This window comes from Dinoponera quadriceps, unplaced genomic scaffold (assembly GCF_001313825.1).
Source record: "Dinoponera quadriceps isolate SergipeBrazil2010 unplaced genomic scaffold, ASM131382v1 scaffold4681, whole genome shotgun sequence".
Lineage (NCBI taxonomy): Eukaryota > Metazoa > Arthropoda > Insecta > Hymenoptera > Formicidae > Dinoponera > Dinoponera quadriceps.
The window spans coordinates 806,412-822,996 of record NW_014561157.1 but is presented as its reverse complement, the minus strand read 5'-3'; the positions used below and the strand labels follow the sequence as shown (position 1 = coordinate 822,996).

Sequence of the window (16,585 nt, the reverse complement as noted above, 5' to 3'; positions counted from 1 at the left end):
CCCCCCCCCCTCTCTCTCTCTCTCTGCTTCATCGATATTCTTCTACCGTTCCCGACAGAGAACGGCTCGATTCGGCAGTTCCGATCCGGAAGTCGAGGATGTAATATAATGGAACGATATTGCGAGGGAGCGCAAGTTAGGTATGCATGGATCGTCTGAATATAGCCGGCGCGTTAATACCAGAACACTCCCGGGCGCTCAAGAGAGAGAGAGAGAGAGAGGATAGATACGGAGAATGATACGACCTGTGTTAGGCAAGAAGGGGTGGAAGCCGCTACAGGGAACAAATTTGTCGTGCCGAGCACAATTGGTCCCAGAAGTGCCACGAGTACTCTATGGTGATGGAGGACATTGGGCTTGATTTACAGTCACGACGGAAAATACCATGAGCGACCTGACAATTCAGGATTAAACCTGCTTAACCGGTTCGAAATGGGTAGGAAGGAAGGCCTTCTGACCTTTATTCGTTGTTCGGCCATTGTAAGATATGTATTTTCGTTCTTTTCGCTTTTCGACCCTCCGTAATGTAAATTAAGTTTTGCCGTTGGCGCAAAAAGAGGATGCGCTTCGAACACAAGGATTCGTCACGATGTACATGCTGACGCTTCGGTGATGGAATTAAATGTTTAGATATTAATGCACAACTCGAGCACAACTACGAAAGTTAGGAGTGTAAAGGTTTCTACTCACCGTATGCTACGCGTGATGCTTCCCGAGTGATGAATGCGAATGAACTCGTTGCTGGTGGTAGCGATGTGAAAGTACGACTGCTTCTCGTTGACGAAGAAGGTGTCGGGTACCCAAATATTCTTGATGAATTCGGAGCCGACGCTGAGCGTCTCGACGCCCGGCCGCTGCTTGAACCCGAGTCGCGGGTCCGTCCAGAATTGTCGGAAGTAAAAATCCAACGTGAAGTCCTGGTGCGACACAGGTGACTTATTAGACTGGAAGTCGTTTGTGTTCACATAAACATTAGAGAAATACGAGGATTCACGTGAGCCTTTCAGTGTTTCCTGTCTCTTTTCGTTATTGTTAATATTATTGTATGGAGTGAAATCTAACGAACACGTGGCACAATATTCGCCGAATTATCACTATTTCTGTTGTTAAAGGAGTTTCGTAAATAAGTCGTTGTTAGCAAAATCTAATAACATATGTACATATATAAAAAAAGACTACATGTAAACTAGATACGTGTCTAGAACAGTATATTCAATATATCGCCGGTTTCAGCATTTTAAAATAAGAATTTTCGTAGGATTCTCCTAGAACACACATCCGGTAAAGGTGGTCGACGAAAAAAGCATCGTAGAAATAGCGATAACCCCTGTGTGCGAAACGTGTTTTTCTTGCCGGCTAAATTTAACTCCGACCAACGACGTGTGAATATATTGCCGGAAATATCGGGAATAAATTCGCTATTTGTACCAAATGAGAGATAAGCGGCGAGAAATGCGCAAGATAATTTGAAATGCTACGTTAGTCCTCGTCTTCTCATGTGTCAAACCGCGGCGAAATCTCAAGAGACTGAAGAAAGCGTTCGCGTTTTCCTGCGCGAAGGAAGAACGAGTCGGTCCACGATCGCGCTGGGTGACGATCGTGGTTTTAAATGTGTGTAACGCGATGTTGCGGCCACGAGCGGTGGCCGCCCTTTTAAACGGGAAAAACGTAACGTGTCGATCGGAAGAGATACGCGTGCGGGTAGTTACGGGGAAGGAAACACGTTCAGGATCGCGAACGTCGACAGGCACCTTCGAAGGCTTATCGATGCGGCTCGTCGTGGTTATCGTAACACGTGAAATCGGCCACTTAACGCTTACGTGACCCTCTATCCAGACCTCCTCCGGCGTTCTACTTGACCCCATGCTGTGAAACGAGGCGAGGCTAATTCGGCGCGGCGCGGCTATAAAGTCCGAAGTTGCGACGGTAACTTCGAGAGCTCTGTAGGGCGCTCCATCATTGGGTTTCACACTCGCAAGAGCGTTTACCCTGGGCATGATAGAGCAGCTTGAGCGAGACCGACTTCGAGTAAACGTGATCGACGACCGCGGTTAGTACGGTCTCCGAAACCTCTCGGTGTCAAATTAAATATGGAAGGCCTAGAAATGTCCTGGTATCAAATTAAGTTTTGTTATCGAGCATTTCGCCACACGTGGCGCCTGGATTCGATCGGCGAGTCAGTGCGCGACGAGTGATTTTTCTTTTACATATTTCATATTAATACAGAAGTCGATTGTGCGATGAATGATTAAAGCGGATACAGGCCGCTAGGATGGTTATAAAGATTTTCATTTAATTCGCGGTGATTATGAAACTTTACCGCACGCGAAATAAGCTATCCGTGGAAACGCTTTAATATGATATTAAAAGGAGCGAGCGCTGAGCTTCGTCGTAGCACAGTCGCGATGAAAATAATGTCGATATCGGCACTTCCGCACCGAGAAATAACTTCCGCGTATGAAGATCTTAAAATATATCCGCGGCGCACTATCATCCGCTGTGCAGGTAATATGTTATGGCGCCGGTATAAACGCGTCGGCAATGTCACGTACTCTCTAAATTACTCTACCACCGATTTCGCCGAAAGGTTTATTCGTACGGTTGAAGAAGTTTGGGTACCAAGCCGAGGAGCTCGAATGCGTTCGAGTGAAATAGACGAGCAGATTTATTATCTAAGGTCGAAGTTCCTTAATCGTCTCACTATTACAGCAAGAAATTACGAAGAGAGTTATAGACAAAATTTGCACGGACCTTGTAAAGTTTTTCGTTGTTTCACCTCGTCAATTTAAATAATGATCGCCTCATTATTTTATTAAATCATAATTAAAGAAATTTTGAGACAGATTTTCTTTTGAACGTAAATGTGCATTATAAAAAAAAAAACACAAGATTTCTACGAGATTTCTTGCGTAACTTCTGAGATCAATTTTCGTCTAATAGTGCGCGGAGAAAAATGATTTTGCTATTGTAGCGAAACTGTCGTTGTTATTGCACATTTGTTGCGACAGCGGTAAAATTTAGTTGGCGTAACCGAATTAGCGAATTAATCGTAATTAGAGCAGAAACAGTCTTGCTGCCAGAATAGAAAATATTTTGCTGAGCGAATTTATCTCTAGAACACGTTAATCTGCTGCTAGAACGAAATAGTGTTCCTCTACATTTACTATTTGTTCTCACAGCAAAGTAATTTGTAAATTCAATAAAATAATTTAGCGAACGGCAATTAGTACTCTCAACGGATCATTTTAACTGTCCACATAGTAACTGACAGATTTTGCTGCAACAGCATAAAATTTGCTGCGGCAGTAAATTATTTTTCTCCACGCGATATTGCTATATTTTTCTTTCCTCTGATTAAAAATAATAGTCATTAATTTTTAATAGGTTTGCGGTGACCATTCGTGTGTGCCATGGCCATTATTTTATAATGATAATCATTATTTGGTGCGTTACAAAATACCGTAATATTATTTTCACCTCGTTGTTATAATTTTCCCGTTTGATTTTCCAACGATACATTACAGAACGTAGATACGAGCGTTACTGCAATACCGCACGGTCGCGACGGCGAGTTAATAGTTTATAATTACGATCCTTAGGCGCGATTATGTGTCTCGAAATCTGGCGAGAGAACGCACGCGCGTGACTTGGGCGCCTCGTGAGCATCGAGATTCCTGCCGACGTCGGGGTCGATCTCAGGACAGGAGTTTCGCGACGCGAGTATAATTCGTGTGTACACGCGAAGGAGATAAGGTGTGGAGGAGCGTGTGTGTATATAGTGACTAACGTATACGTACGTACGTCTAAAACAGGTATTTGCGACGAAAACCACCACGTGCAGGCATGCTACGAAACAACCACGAAATACATGCACCGCGCACTGTGTGAGGACAGAGTGTAAGGTGGATGGTATATAGAGCTTCGGAAATTCGGCGAACATCCTCAAGCGTTCGCTTTCACGAAAGGGATCACCCACGACGCGAGTGTCTACTTGGTATTTGAGGACGGTTTTCTTCCTTCCCTTCGCAGACTTAATGACGTACTGTTTATAAGGATGGGAAAATTCACCGCTACTTGACATCGGTCGCTTTTGTGTCTTGCATCGCACAATTAAAAATGCCGAGACTCATCTCTCCGTTGTGGAAGGTATCTACAGGTTCTGTCACGGAATTTAATCGTTCCTACGTTTAAATGAATTTAACACACAATCAAGTTCTCATCTCTGATATTATTCAACGCGATACTCTCACACATGTTTATTCGCAGCCACGGTTATTTCATCGGCCGCGATGTCCGCAAAGAAATTTACGACCATTACTAGTTATGATCTTCCCCAGAATTTTTACGACTATCAGCGGCTGTAAAATTCCCAGAAAACCTGGAAAACTTTAGGAATACCGCCCAGAATTTTATAACCTCAATAACACGTCATGGTACCCTCGTGACGAGAGGGAGAGTTCCACCCAGGGCGACGTTACCACCCTTTCAACATGTGCGCGCATACACGACGGCTTTTCTGCCATTCGCACCGCGTCGCTATGAAGAATTTAATGCGCGCGGCGCATTGCTCGCCATTCCTACCGTTGCACGTTTCGCAACGTATCTCGGGAATTTCACCGTCGATTTTGCCGGACGATTAATTAAAAGTGCAAATGAAAAGTCGGGGAAACTCCGCTACGATTTTTGTTGTATCGACGGCGCGTGAGAGCCGGTGATAATTTATGTGCTGATTTAGTTGTTAACAATACGTAAAGCACTCGAAGATTCGGTCGTTTCAGGAGCGTTTGAAATATAACGCATGAATTCGCGATGAGTAATTAATTTAACGCGCGAACGGTCTGACGGGTATGAAAGACTTTGAAATATCCCGTGGGTATACCATATGGACCGGAAGTTGTCATTCGCGTCCCTGGCGGCCCTCCAGGCGCATTGCGGTTACGTCGCGACATGTAATTGCTTCGCTAACAAATCCTCGGATATGATCAACCGTTCACCGTCAACAACTCCCACGCGAATATTCGAGAGAATTTCTTTCTCTCCAATTCCCAACTGATCTCCCGATTAACGATGGCACTACCTTCTTATCGCTTCCTCCACTACGCGCTGCTTAGTAAACTTGACTTTTTTCTCTACTCAGCACTCATTCGCTAATAATGGTTAATCGCTAATAATGATTAAAAAGCGAATAAGAGTATCTACGACTGACTATCGCTATGAAGCAGAAAATAAATGAAAGATACGCCTTCTTGGCGCAAAGGGGAGAATTCTCTTGGCCGAGTACACTTGAATATTTCTCACACAGTGGTACGTTCCGACGGGATGCAAATCTTGTACGGTGTATCGGGGTGTGAATTGAGCAATTCGGACGAGTACGCGCGTCTCGTTGTCGGCGAAACAATTCCGGGTGGAATGCGGGTAGGTGTGCGCAAGCATTTCCATTACACGCAAACCGAAGCGTAAAAAACAAAGAACAGGCGGGAAGCTTTGTGGAAGCGTTTCAAGCAAAAGCTCGCAGGCCAATCGATCTCAAAAAAAAGAGAAGAGAGAGGGAAAGAGAGAAAAAAAAAATAGCGACACAGCGGTGCTGTACGACAAGTGATGGAAACGAGAGGGGCTCGTACGAGGAGGACCGCTCCATTTCGTTCGGAGTCCATCGCGCCTCGACGAGCGCGATTACCGCGATGTGTACGCGCAAGCACATAGAATCGTATTACGTATCCCGCACACAACATACGCACACCGAGAAGTATACACAGTACAATAAACGGTAAGCTTTACACGCGCGCGTACGCGCGCGCGCGCACAGACACACGACGCACGCACGCACGCACCGTACACACATACCGCGGATACGCGCGCGCGTGCACGTATACACGCGCTCGCGCTCGGAGGATTGTGTGTATGTGTGTCTGTGTGTATATATCTAGAATATCATATGTATAATATATTGTATATATATATATCACAGCGCGTGACGTGATTCATAGCAACCAGAAGCGCACTGCACACACTGACAATGACACAGCTCATATAGGTGTCATAGTATATTTACGATATAGCATAGATATATACGAGATATATATGCAGGTACAATTATATATATCGTTATAGTCTCGATGTGGTCGCAACGTCGCGCGAGATATTGCTCTTCGTTCGGTATGCGATCATCGGCTGGCCGAGGGTGAGGGGGGTGTGGACGAGGGGAAAATCTCGCTCTTCGAGGGCCGCGGGGTATCTTCTGTCGATATTGTTCTGTTCTCCCTTTCATTTTCTCTTTCTCTTTTCTATCTATCTCTCTTTCTCTTCCTTTCTCCGTACCCCCGCTTCATCGTTCTTTTCCTGGTTCCCGTCCGGCCGGGAAGACCGCGCGGACTATGATCAACGAGCGCATAAAGGCGCTTTCATCGTATTATTCTCTCCGCCCGTGCTTGTCGATTTTCTCGAAGGCGGACGATGAAAGGGAAGACAAATTGGTAGGAAAATCGTCTCGTTGTAGCGCGAATACGCCGGCCGGAGAGTTCGCAGGATGGCCCTCGAGGGGTGGACGTTCGGAGTCGCCTTTGCGACGTAGGTGCGGATATCCGGGGTCGTGGTCGAGGCTTGAGAGGAGGGGGNGGGGGGGGGGGGGAGGGAAGGGACACGTAGTAGAATGGAGGCTCGCCAGCGGGTGTAAAAATTCGCGAGTCACGTCCCAGGTGACAGTGTCGACTTGATTTGGTTTCCGCACAGGGCTCAACACCTGGGGTCCAGCCTCGTACATTCAGCTCCAAACTCGTACTCTGGATCACTCGGCGAACGGGTATCGACTATCCGTTTTTCCCTTCGCGCGGTTACGCGTCAAATATGCAGGACCGAGTCGGCTGCGAGCTCGCAGAACACGCTCGACCGCTCCGGGCCGCGGTAAAGTCAACGTTACCGTCACTCTCGAATTCATCATCGTGCGGAGGCCCTGAAAGTTTCACCGTTCCCGCGGCTCTCGCACGAATTCGACGACGGGAGATCGTCTCTCGCGTCCGTCGCCGATAACGCGCGTGCGATCCGTACACGTTGATGCGTAAACGTCCCTTTCGATCCGCGGACTTGTGTGCTGTGGTACTTTCTGCGATTTCGGACGAATCGGTCGCTCGGCGGCGTTACTGGTTACGTCAGAATGCTAGAGATTCCTATCGACATTAATTTCTGGTGTAATTGTTATCCGGAGAAACGGGTCAAAGGTCCACGATCCGGTGCGCATACTTTGGGATACGGTCGATAGAGGATGGATCCAGTTTCGTGCCAGTTTGAAACTGATTGCAGACACCGGAACGAATACCTTCGATTACTACAGGATTATGCGTAATATACAATACGTTGTACGGTGCCGCTATATACCTTAAATATTGAGAAACAGATACGAATATATATATATATATATATATATATATATATATTTATGTATATATATACCATATTAACGTAGGATACGCGTGCGTACACTCTTACGTATTTTATATGTACAGATATATAGATGCTTAAGTGTACGATCACGCGTATACAAACGTACGTCTCAACGTATGTGCGGCCTACGGTGCTCGATCCGAGATTCAACAATTGTCGTTTAATTATCATTTAATTGTGTGAAGCATCGAGAGTTCGGAACGTTAAATATCATACCGCTATTTTATGATCATTCTCTCGTACAAGTTTTCTTCTTTCTCCTCATGTGCACCTGTTCGTCGATTGACTTATGCGCGTTATTTTGTTTCAGTGGAAACTGACGGAACCTGATGGAGCCCGACGGAACTTTCGTCTCGCGGATTTTCTGGAAAACCGGTAAGTCGTGGAGCCTGGATTCCTTACTGGTTTTTGATTTATTTACGAGCTCTTTGAACGCTGCGAAACGCTTCGCAGCTTCGGTGCGATATCGCGACAGATGGATTTAACGGTCCCCCGGGGATCAGAGAGCGCGTTCCGTCGCCGTTTCACCGTCCACGGCGCCGTCCAGCGAGTAGTATTTCTGAATTTTACCGCTCGGATTTTTCGAACGCGCGACTAGTGCACCGTCGGTCCTTTATCGTCGATTCGAGCACCGCGGGTAGGGCCATGCAACAAGAACATCGCAAATCGAATCAAACGAGTTAACCATAAACCATAAACGAAGTGGACAAGAATATATCTTGCGAAGACTGTGGAACGTAGCAAGGTTCCCTTGTAACAGTTCAGCCAACCAAACAGCTGTGACGAGCTATAAAAACGTAGGTTAGTAGGCCATCCGTGTGTATACAGTTGTCGCATGTGTGTATCAATATATATACATATATATATATATATATATATATATATATTCGTGTGTCGTGTATGTGTCGGGGTATATATATATATATTTTTATACGTGTATCTCCTATGCTGTGGCTATGTGTAAATACGCCCCTTGCTGCCGACATAAAGATCGCTATACGCTCTTGCATGTATTTCCCTTGGCGCACCTTTCCGCGACCAGATATCGAAAACGACTCGAGATTTAAGCAGATGCGGAGACGCGCGTCTGTACATAAGCGCGCTGATATCTCGCTACTTTGCGCCGCCGTGTCATATAAGATTTTACGCGCGAACCGGCACGTATGAAACGCGACAACTTTTCCCACCGACCACCCTTGCAGTGCAGCGATTTTTTCGGTCAATGTGCATAGAATTCCGCGGACGCGCGTGCCAATGTATTCATCGCTATCGAGCCGTCATTCATCTAACGACGTTAACGAAATTTCGACGGTTCGTGTTTTTATTGCGCGACATGAATATTTTCCAGACGGAATATCCGTGTCCCACCTATCACGGCGAGCGCACGCAAGCAAGATAACGAATCAACAAAACCGAAACAGAGACGATACCACCGCGATATACAATCAGAAGCAAGTGGCGCGACTGTTAAGCTGATTCGATCAATGATGCGGCATCGGTCCACGATAGGCACGCTCGACGTGTGATGATCAGTTCAATTAAACGCCCGATGTTAAAACTCCCTCCTCCTTCGCTGAAGCGACACAATTTTGCCATTCCGGTCGATCGTGCCATCGCGATGTGGAACGGGTGTGTCGCGAGGGAACGGATGTTCTCGTTGTCGCTTTTCGACGAGGGAACACGGGGATAACAGGGGGGTGTAGGCGGGGGGGGGGGAGGAAACGAGGATAGGCTGTTCGCGGGACCGAACGAAATAAATGAACGAACGATTGTCGATGTCGGGTTTGTATGAGTTTGAATGCAAACTGTACCATCAACACCTCGGACACGGAGCTGATGCTGAGGACATACATGGTGACGCCGACCTCCACGGGCGGACCTGCAATCAACAAAACCATCCGGCCTTGGTCGCTGTGATTACCCGCCAATCTCTAATCAACCGTGTACGACCTATCGTGTACGATATAAGTAGGTGGGTTATATCTAGACAACGGTAATAAGTAACACAAGGAACTCCCTTCACCTCTGACTCACGCGTTCGCGCCCCGGGACATCCTCTCGAAGTACTGCTCTCGCGTATATCGCGCGAGGACGCGCGGCACTCGTCGCGTTTCGCGCGCGACCATGTCGCTTATCAGAAGAATCCGAGACCCTATCGCCGAGCGCTATGTCCTACGAATCCGAGCGCGCGCGCGAGATAATCGTCCGTTCGATCGTACGTACGTTCGGCATTCTCCCCCGCGAGCTCTTCTTCTGATAAATCTGAGAGATCGGTTCTCACTCCCACGAAAGGGGTGCGAGCTGTTTTTTTTTCCCTTCCGTCTCTTTGTTTTTCTTCCCTCGGAAACGTCGCGCGCGCCCGTTCGTGTGAGCCAGAGGCAAAGCGCAAGCGGACTAAGTCGAGGAGAGCTCGCACCCTGCACGGAACCAAATCAACAGGACTCGTCGTCGGCTACGTTGCCTTCCATGCTAGAAGAATCATTCATACTAGTCTCGTTACATAGGTATTTACGCTTTTACGTATATTACATATACATCACAGCCACGCAGCAGTATGACTTTACCTTACTACTATTGTCTTTCGTTTCGTTCCGCGTCGCTATACAGTATTTCGTTTGCGTTTCTCTCTCTCTCTCTCTTTCTTTTTTGATCTTTCTTTTCGTTTTCTCTCCCTCTCTCTTTCTCTCTTGTTCTCTGTACACATTTGCATCTCGATTTGCCGATCACGTGTCTCATGTCGTATTCCAATTAGGCTCGTTGTGGCTATAAGTGTACGTATCTCGGAGAAATCTGGCCCGCTTTATAACGATTTCTTGCATCCCTACATCGGACGGCCCTCCGTCATCGGGAGCGGCGCGTCGTTTTCTCAAACGTTCATACAACGACATCGTTACTCTACACTGAATTGCTGTCATTGTCACTGCGATTGTCGATTCCGGGCGTAATTGAATTTTCTTTAGCTTTCTTTCGGTGGGCGGGGGGTGGGTGGTGGGGGGATAAGGGGATGCCTTGAATTGTCAAAAGAGAGAAAGTGTATCGCTGGAAGGAAAGACTCGACGGATACTGATCGAGGCGTCGATCGGGTGGTTCTCTCTCGTGTTCATTCGCACGAACGTGTGTGATACGTGCGGTGTTCAGACAGAGAGGGCTGAGGGTGTCGGGCAAAGGGGCGAGGGCGGATTTGTCTCGGGCGGCGGGACATAGAGTAATAATAATAATCGTAAGTGATGGCAGGCGGCAGCCCATCTCAGCAACCGCGGCATAGCAGCTAGCGTCTAAAGAACGGTCTAAACGGGACGGTCGTGCGTGTTTAATATATATATATATATATATATCCAGTATTGAACAAAATACTATTTTCCCTGAGAGCAGAAAGCAATAAAGACGCTCCTCATTCACGTTCTCTCTAACACTACGTGACGTTCGGGGCAGCCCAGGCTCAGAGTCAGGCAGGAGATCAGAGAGCTAACTTTTCCACGGTAAACGGAGGCAGTCGAGGCAACTGGAAGCTTGTCTCGGCGCCGATTCATGTTTCCCCGCCTGGTACCTCTCGGGTAACGTCGAAACTTTTAATAGCGTCTTCGCCGTCAATACAATTCGCTTCTCGCGCGGACGAGAGTCACGCGGTGAACCTCCGTTTGAGGGAGCATTCCCTGGTGAAATAAACCCTCACGCGCTTCGCAAAATGGAAATCTTTCTCGCAATAATTTAGAACGATCTGGAGATTGTTTCGTTGTTTTTTTTTTTTTTTTTTTTTTGCTAAGTTTAGCTCGATTCGCGACCGCAGTCATTTCACAATCTTGCGGTTACCAGTCGCTGAAACTACAGCCCCGTTTCCCGAGCGCAAAACGAGGACAGCCAGTATATATATATATATATATATATACTGGCTATATATATATATATACTCGTACTATATATATATATAGTACAGTATATATATATATATATATATATATATATATATATATATATTTATTTATTTATTTATTTATTATCTGAAATATGAAATAGTACTTTGTCCATTTTTGGTAGTGTTTTTTTTCTGTTGCTCGCTACTAGAGAGTTTCCGTATGCGTGGTGTGTGTGTGTGTGTGCGCATTTGTTAATGGGTGTGTACGTATGTTTATGTATAGGAGAGTGCGTGTAAGGTCATACACGCGCACACTCAATTTTGCGCCGGTGTAAACCGGTACCGCGATAAGCGGACGGGCCATGAAGGAACTACAATATATCAAGCGAGTTAGGGGACTCGGCTCTCGGTTGGCTTCATTTCGGTAGTTTCGAAGTACAAGCGGTAAACCACCGTCGCGTAATCGCCACCGTGCGCCAACGCGAAGTTAAGCGCGTCTTACTACGGGGAGAGCTAAATTGGCATTTTTATGCGAGGCGCTCGTAGCGCTCATTTTCGCGCGCCGCGAACAAGAAAATACCCATATCGCATGAATTGAAATAGTTTTCGCCGTGTGTAACAGAGGCGAGGAAAAAATTCGCGCATTTTCACGGGAATATCGCGGACGAAGCGGCTTAACGCGAAAATTTAGCCGATAAAAATGTTCAAACTGCCGTTCTTCTTTTTACCGAATCATCAATCGACGCTCGAGCGTGTCGGCGCGTCTGATCCGAGAGAGAGAGGTCCGATATCAAACGGAGAAGGTTACCGAGAATAACCTGAAGTACCGTCAAAGTACCAGCTTAATCAAAGGAATTAATTCTTCCGGATTTTCCGATTGATCTGGCAATATAAATTTCACTGCAGATCGCGAGTTCACGGTGCAATTAAGCAACAGTCGGAACATGGGTGCCCGGGACGCTCGCCTCTTTCACGGCGAACTATTTAAGCGCACGTCGCAAAGAAACCGAGTTACATGAAAGCTCCGTCGAGCGTTCGATCGACAAAAAAGCCGGGGGACGTTCATTTCGTTGATTTTTCATTTCGCGTTCGTGCATACGCGCGACGTAACGTCGGCGTGCGCCGCCGATTGCTCTTCTTCCGCATAGTTGCGTTCAATTGCTCCCGGGACTAACACGCCAAGAAATTGGACGTTGCCTCGTCGTCGTGGCGGCAGAGTCCCTCGGAGCGAGCGTCACCGAATCGTCCCGGTAATCGTGTTACACGATTGTCGCGGTTCCAAACGTCGTCGCTAAACGAACGGCACATCAAAGGGGCACATAGCCCAGGGCGATGCGGCTCTGTGCACGGCAAGCGAACTAATTTCATCGTCGGGGCGCCGATCGAGGTACCGCGACGGCATCGATGCGGCGACGAGTCCCTCCTTTCGGCGCCCCGAGGACCAAGTTTCCTTCGTTGCGCCGGAACGGGATGAGATTAAAGCCGCGGAGCTGCAATTAATCGATCGTTATATGCACGTGTTTGGAGCGAAATAATCACGACGGCGATCGTTAAGCAATGGAGATAATTTACGCTTCGGCGGACGTATTAAACAACGAGTCGTTTATTGGAGGGCCGGCTCCGACTCGCTCAAAGTATCGCCCCAATTAGCGCGTGATTAACGGCACCGAGTGATTTACGAATTACTCGTCGTCGAGGCGACCGCACGAGAGAGGGAGAGGAACTGTGCACACAGCACGGCGTACAGATGCAAGTGTCGATTGTCGATGCGACCAACCGTGTCGCGTTTCCTCCTCCTCCTCTCTCTCTCTCTCTCTCTCTCTCCCTTCCTCTCCTTCGTCGTCCTTGTGTTGAATTTCGAAATAAACCGTTTACCTGAACGCACGGCGCGCCGATACTCTCGAATACTCTGCTTTCTCGACGAAAGACGCTAAGGACGTTCACGTGTCTCAATTAAAACTACAAACACACATGACATAGATAAAGTGAACATTATATTGCGTGATGTGATCTTTGATTCTATACACACGTGACGTGAATATAATCGAAAACAATGATCGTTCTAGTCGGACGTTCGTTGCGAGAGCGTGATCGACAAAAATGAAGATAAACAACGGCAGGGATGTTGCACACTCGTGTGCGCGTGTATGTACAGACAGTGTGTGACCGATTATGCATCCGCACTCGTGTCGTCGCGTGTCGAGTCTCCCAGGGATGTGTTTGTGCATGTGTGTACATGTATGTTTGTGTGTGTGTGTGTGTCAAGTGATCAGATGCTGATTGCGAACCGATAACGATCAGCGGCAATCGTCGACTTGAAAATACACGGGCACTAAAAAAGTGTAGTTGCTTGGGCGAAGAGACCGGCGGGAGAGAGGGCGCGGGGGGCAATGGGGGCGTGNAATGGGGGCGTGGGGGGGGGGCGGATCGTGTTTTTGTTAGCCGAACGATAGTAAAAATGAGTAAGTTTCAGCGGAATTACTGAGTAAGACCTAGAGGTAGTACCATTTTCACTTCGGATAGGGAGCTGATACTCAAGACGTACATGGTGACGCCCACCTCGACGGGAGGACCTGAAATCGAAGGTTAGTAAGACTGAGTCGCCGGTTTCCGGCCGCGGCCAAGCTACACGGTGAGAGTGACTATATATATGGCATTTCGGTTCGTTAATTACGAATATATACATAATATATCACGTGTATAAAGGCGTATATATTGCTTTTCTTTCGTTTGCGCTTTCGGTAGCGTTCTGTGAGTTTACTGTGAATGCGAAATGGGCATGGGGGTTAGTGATGTCGCTACGTTGGATGGATCGCTGAAAGTGGTAATCGCTCTCGATTAGACGGCGTCCGGTAACAGTTCGGTAATAATCTATACGCGCTAATTTACGTGTGCTCGGTCGTCCTCACGATTACGAAAGTTTCGTGGGCCGGGTTGCGATCCCTTCCTATGCAACGCTGAGACTGTCGTGCTTTGTATCGCGCGTACCGCGTTGGTTTGCGTCGTACGCGCTTGACGAGAGGGAATAAGCATCTTTTAAATTAGCGATATTAAATTGGATGCGTCGAGAGGATTATTTTCACTGAGCATCATTGTTTTTTTTTTTATTATTCTTGGTGCTGTCTATTCATCGAAGATCAGTTTTGTCGCATCACAGCTGCGGACGCTTGAATTATCAACGTATAGAATCAGAGAATTTATGCGTATATTAAATTAAATGCGAAAGCGAATTCTATGAAAAAAAAGAAACACGCGAGCGCAAGTGATCGTTTACGCTCATGTATTTCAGCGGACGTGACATAAGCTATCCCGTTCGTAATCTTTGCGAAATCTAAACTCGCAGAACTTACGAGGGTTCGTGAGAATTTCAGTGGTCTGGGCCAGATGCGAGGCACGAATTGATCGGCCGCAAAGACGAAGCGGAAAAATGTAATCCGCGCCCGATCGGACGGTATCTCACCGTGGAAAACTTTATGGGCGAAATTTCATTCAGAGAGTGAAAGAGGGCGGAAAGCCAGGTGCAGATGGAAAGAACCGGTTGTCGAGGGGGCAACGGGGTCGGCGGCGGGGTGGCCGGAAGGGGTGGCGAATACAGGCGCGTATACGTGTCCACGTTGGCGTTTTCGCGATAAAGTTGACTCGTAAACAACGGCTCTGCCAACGCCATCGCGCGCCACTCGACCGATATATCTTCATTTCCATTTCTAGGATGTTTTTAAAGCCCTATAGCCGAGGAACGTCCCATATGGGACACATATTTCACAATGACGTTCTCGCGTACACGCCGGGAAACGCACGGACGACGTGGTATCGAGTTAATTGAAACGGGCCCTGGTATGCCTCGCTCGTGCAAACCGATCGCCTATGAGGGTGTACCCCGAAAAAAAAGAGACAAAAATATACGAGAAATATGTGACTGAGGAAGGAGCAAGAATTAATAATCGCGCGCTGACGTCGAAAAATCGTGGTCATTCACTTCGATAGTGTGTCGATGTTCGTAGAACATTTACGTCACAGATGTTTCCTACGGATCATTGTAGCTCGCTTTGTCGCGGCCCGTAGACGAATTTCTTATTGTAATTTTACGTACATATGTGTACATGTGTGTGTCTGTGTCATTATACGTAATATTGTCAAGCATTAACGATTATTCCGACGGATAACGATTTATGCGGTCGCAATTCTATCGGCGGACCGAGACTCCGTCGCGGACTTTTCCTTTTTTAACGAGGTCGCCGAAAGTTGTACTTTATGGCTGCGACAAGCTATTTTATGGAGTGCAAACATTTCGAGTTTCCCGTCACGTATTTTGTCATTTTACGTAGGCCTTGGACGCCGGCAAAGCTCGTGTTTGAAAATCCGGCCGCGCTCCGGGGAATATCCAATGAAGCGTCACGAATCGAAGAGAGCAGCGGCATCGTGTTTATCTCGTTCACCTAGGGTATTCGCGTCCGTTTCCGTAATGTCCGTACCGATCTAAATTTTAAATGTTAAAACCCCCGTATCCGGTGAATCCCCCACGTGTGTCAGTATGCGAGAGTGAAGCGAGGTGCGCGGATATCGGCGATACGAGGCGATATGCTTAGCGCGACTTTTTGCGATCTACCGATGGTAACCCATATACGTGATCCCACGGAAAATGAGACGATCGCTTTTCACGCCCGACGATCGCCCTCGGGTTTACTGCAAAGTGAGTTATTACTAATGTATCTTCCCGACGTAGCCTGGAAAATCAAGATGGACCATGCTCCCGCGATGTTCCCGATCAATTTCAATCGGTTAGGTTGCGCCGCCGTAATAAAAGTCAGTCGATAAACGCTCATTTGAGCCCAGTCACTTTTTATTCAGAAAGCAATGAGTCATACGATATTTATTTGATACAGACGCGTGTGTTTGCACGAGGAACAATTCATTCGTACTGAGGGCGCAATTAAACGCGCCGAATGTGCATTTCATTTCAATCCGCCGCTCTCTCGGCCGGCCAAGAATTCGTCACTGCGACTCATAGTTTTAACCGTCTTCGAAACACATATCGAGGATCTTAATTATTCAGTTAATTCTTTTTCCGGCTTTCGCTTCATCCGGTGTTTAACTTTTACATGCAACCTTCTGTACGTTAGTGTCTGTGACTGAAACCAAGAATATCCCGCGCGAATTGATCGACAGGCCGACGAAACAATTTTAGTTTCTCCGAAAACGAAAGAAGCAAAGTGATTCTCGGTCAAGCGTTTCTTCTCGAAATGACGAAATCTCGATGGAGGACGCGTGGGGGGAGGGGGAAGGGGGGGGGGCAAA

General features: G+C 47.3%; 1 protein-coding gene across 4 annotated transcripts in view; it reads right to left on the bottom strand.

Moving 5' to 3' along the window:
* LOC106750929 (gamma-aminobutyric acid receptor subunit beta) overlaps positions 1–16,585 on the bottom strand; it is a 79,667-nt gene that overhangs the window by 16,291 nt on the left and 46,791 nt on the right. For all 4 annotated transcript variants that reach the window (XM_014631586.1, XM_014631588.1, XM_014631587.1 and 1 more), the window contains exons 3-4: positions 13,796–13,863; positions 691–917 (exon numbers count right to left, since the gene is read on the bottom strand). In XM_014631586.1, coding sequence (XP_014487072.1) covers positions 691–917; positions 13,796–13,863 — 295 coding nt within the window. The remainder of the gene's footprint in view (positions 1–690; positions 918–13,795; positions 13,864–16,585) is intronic.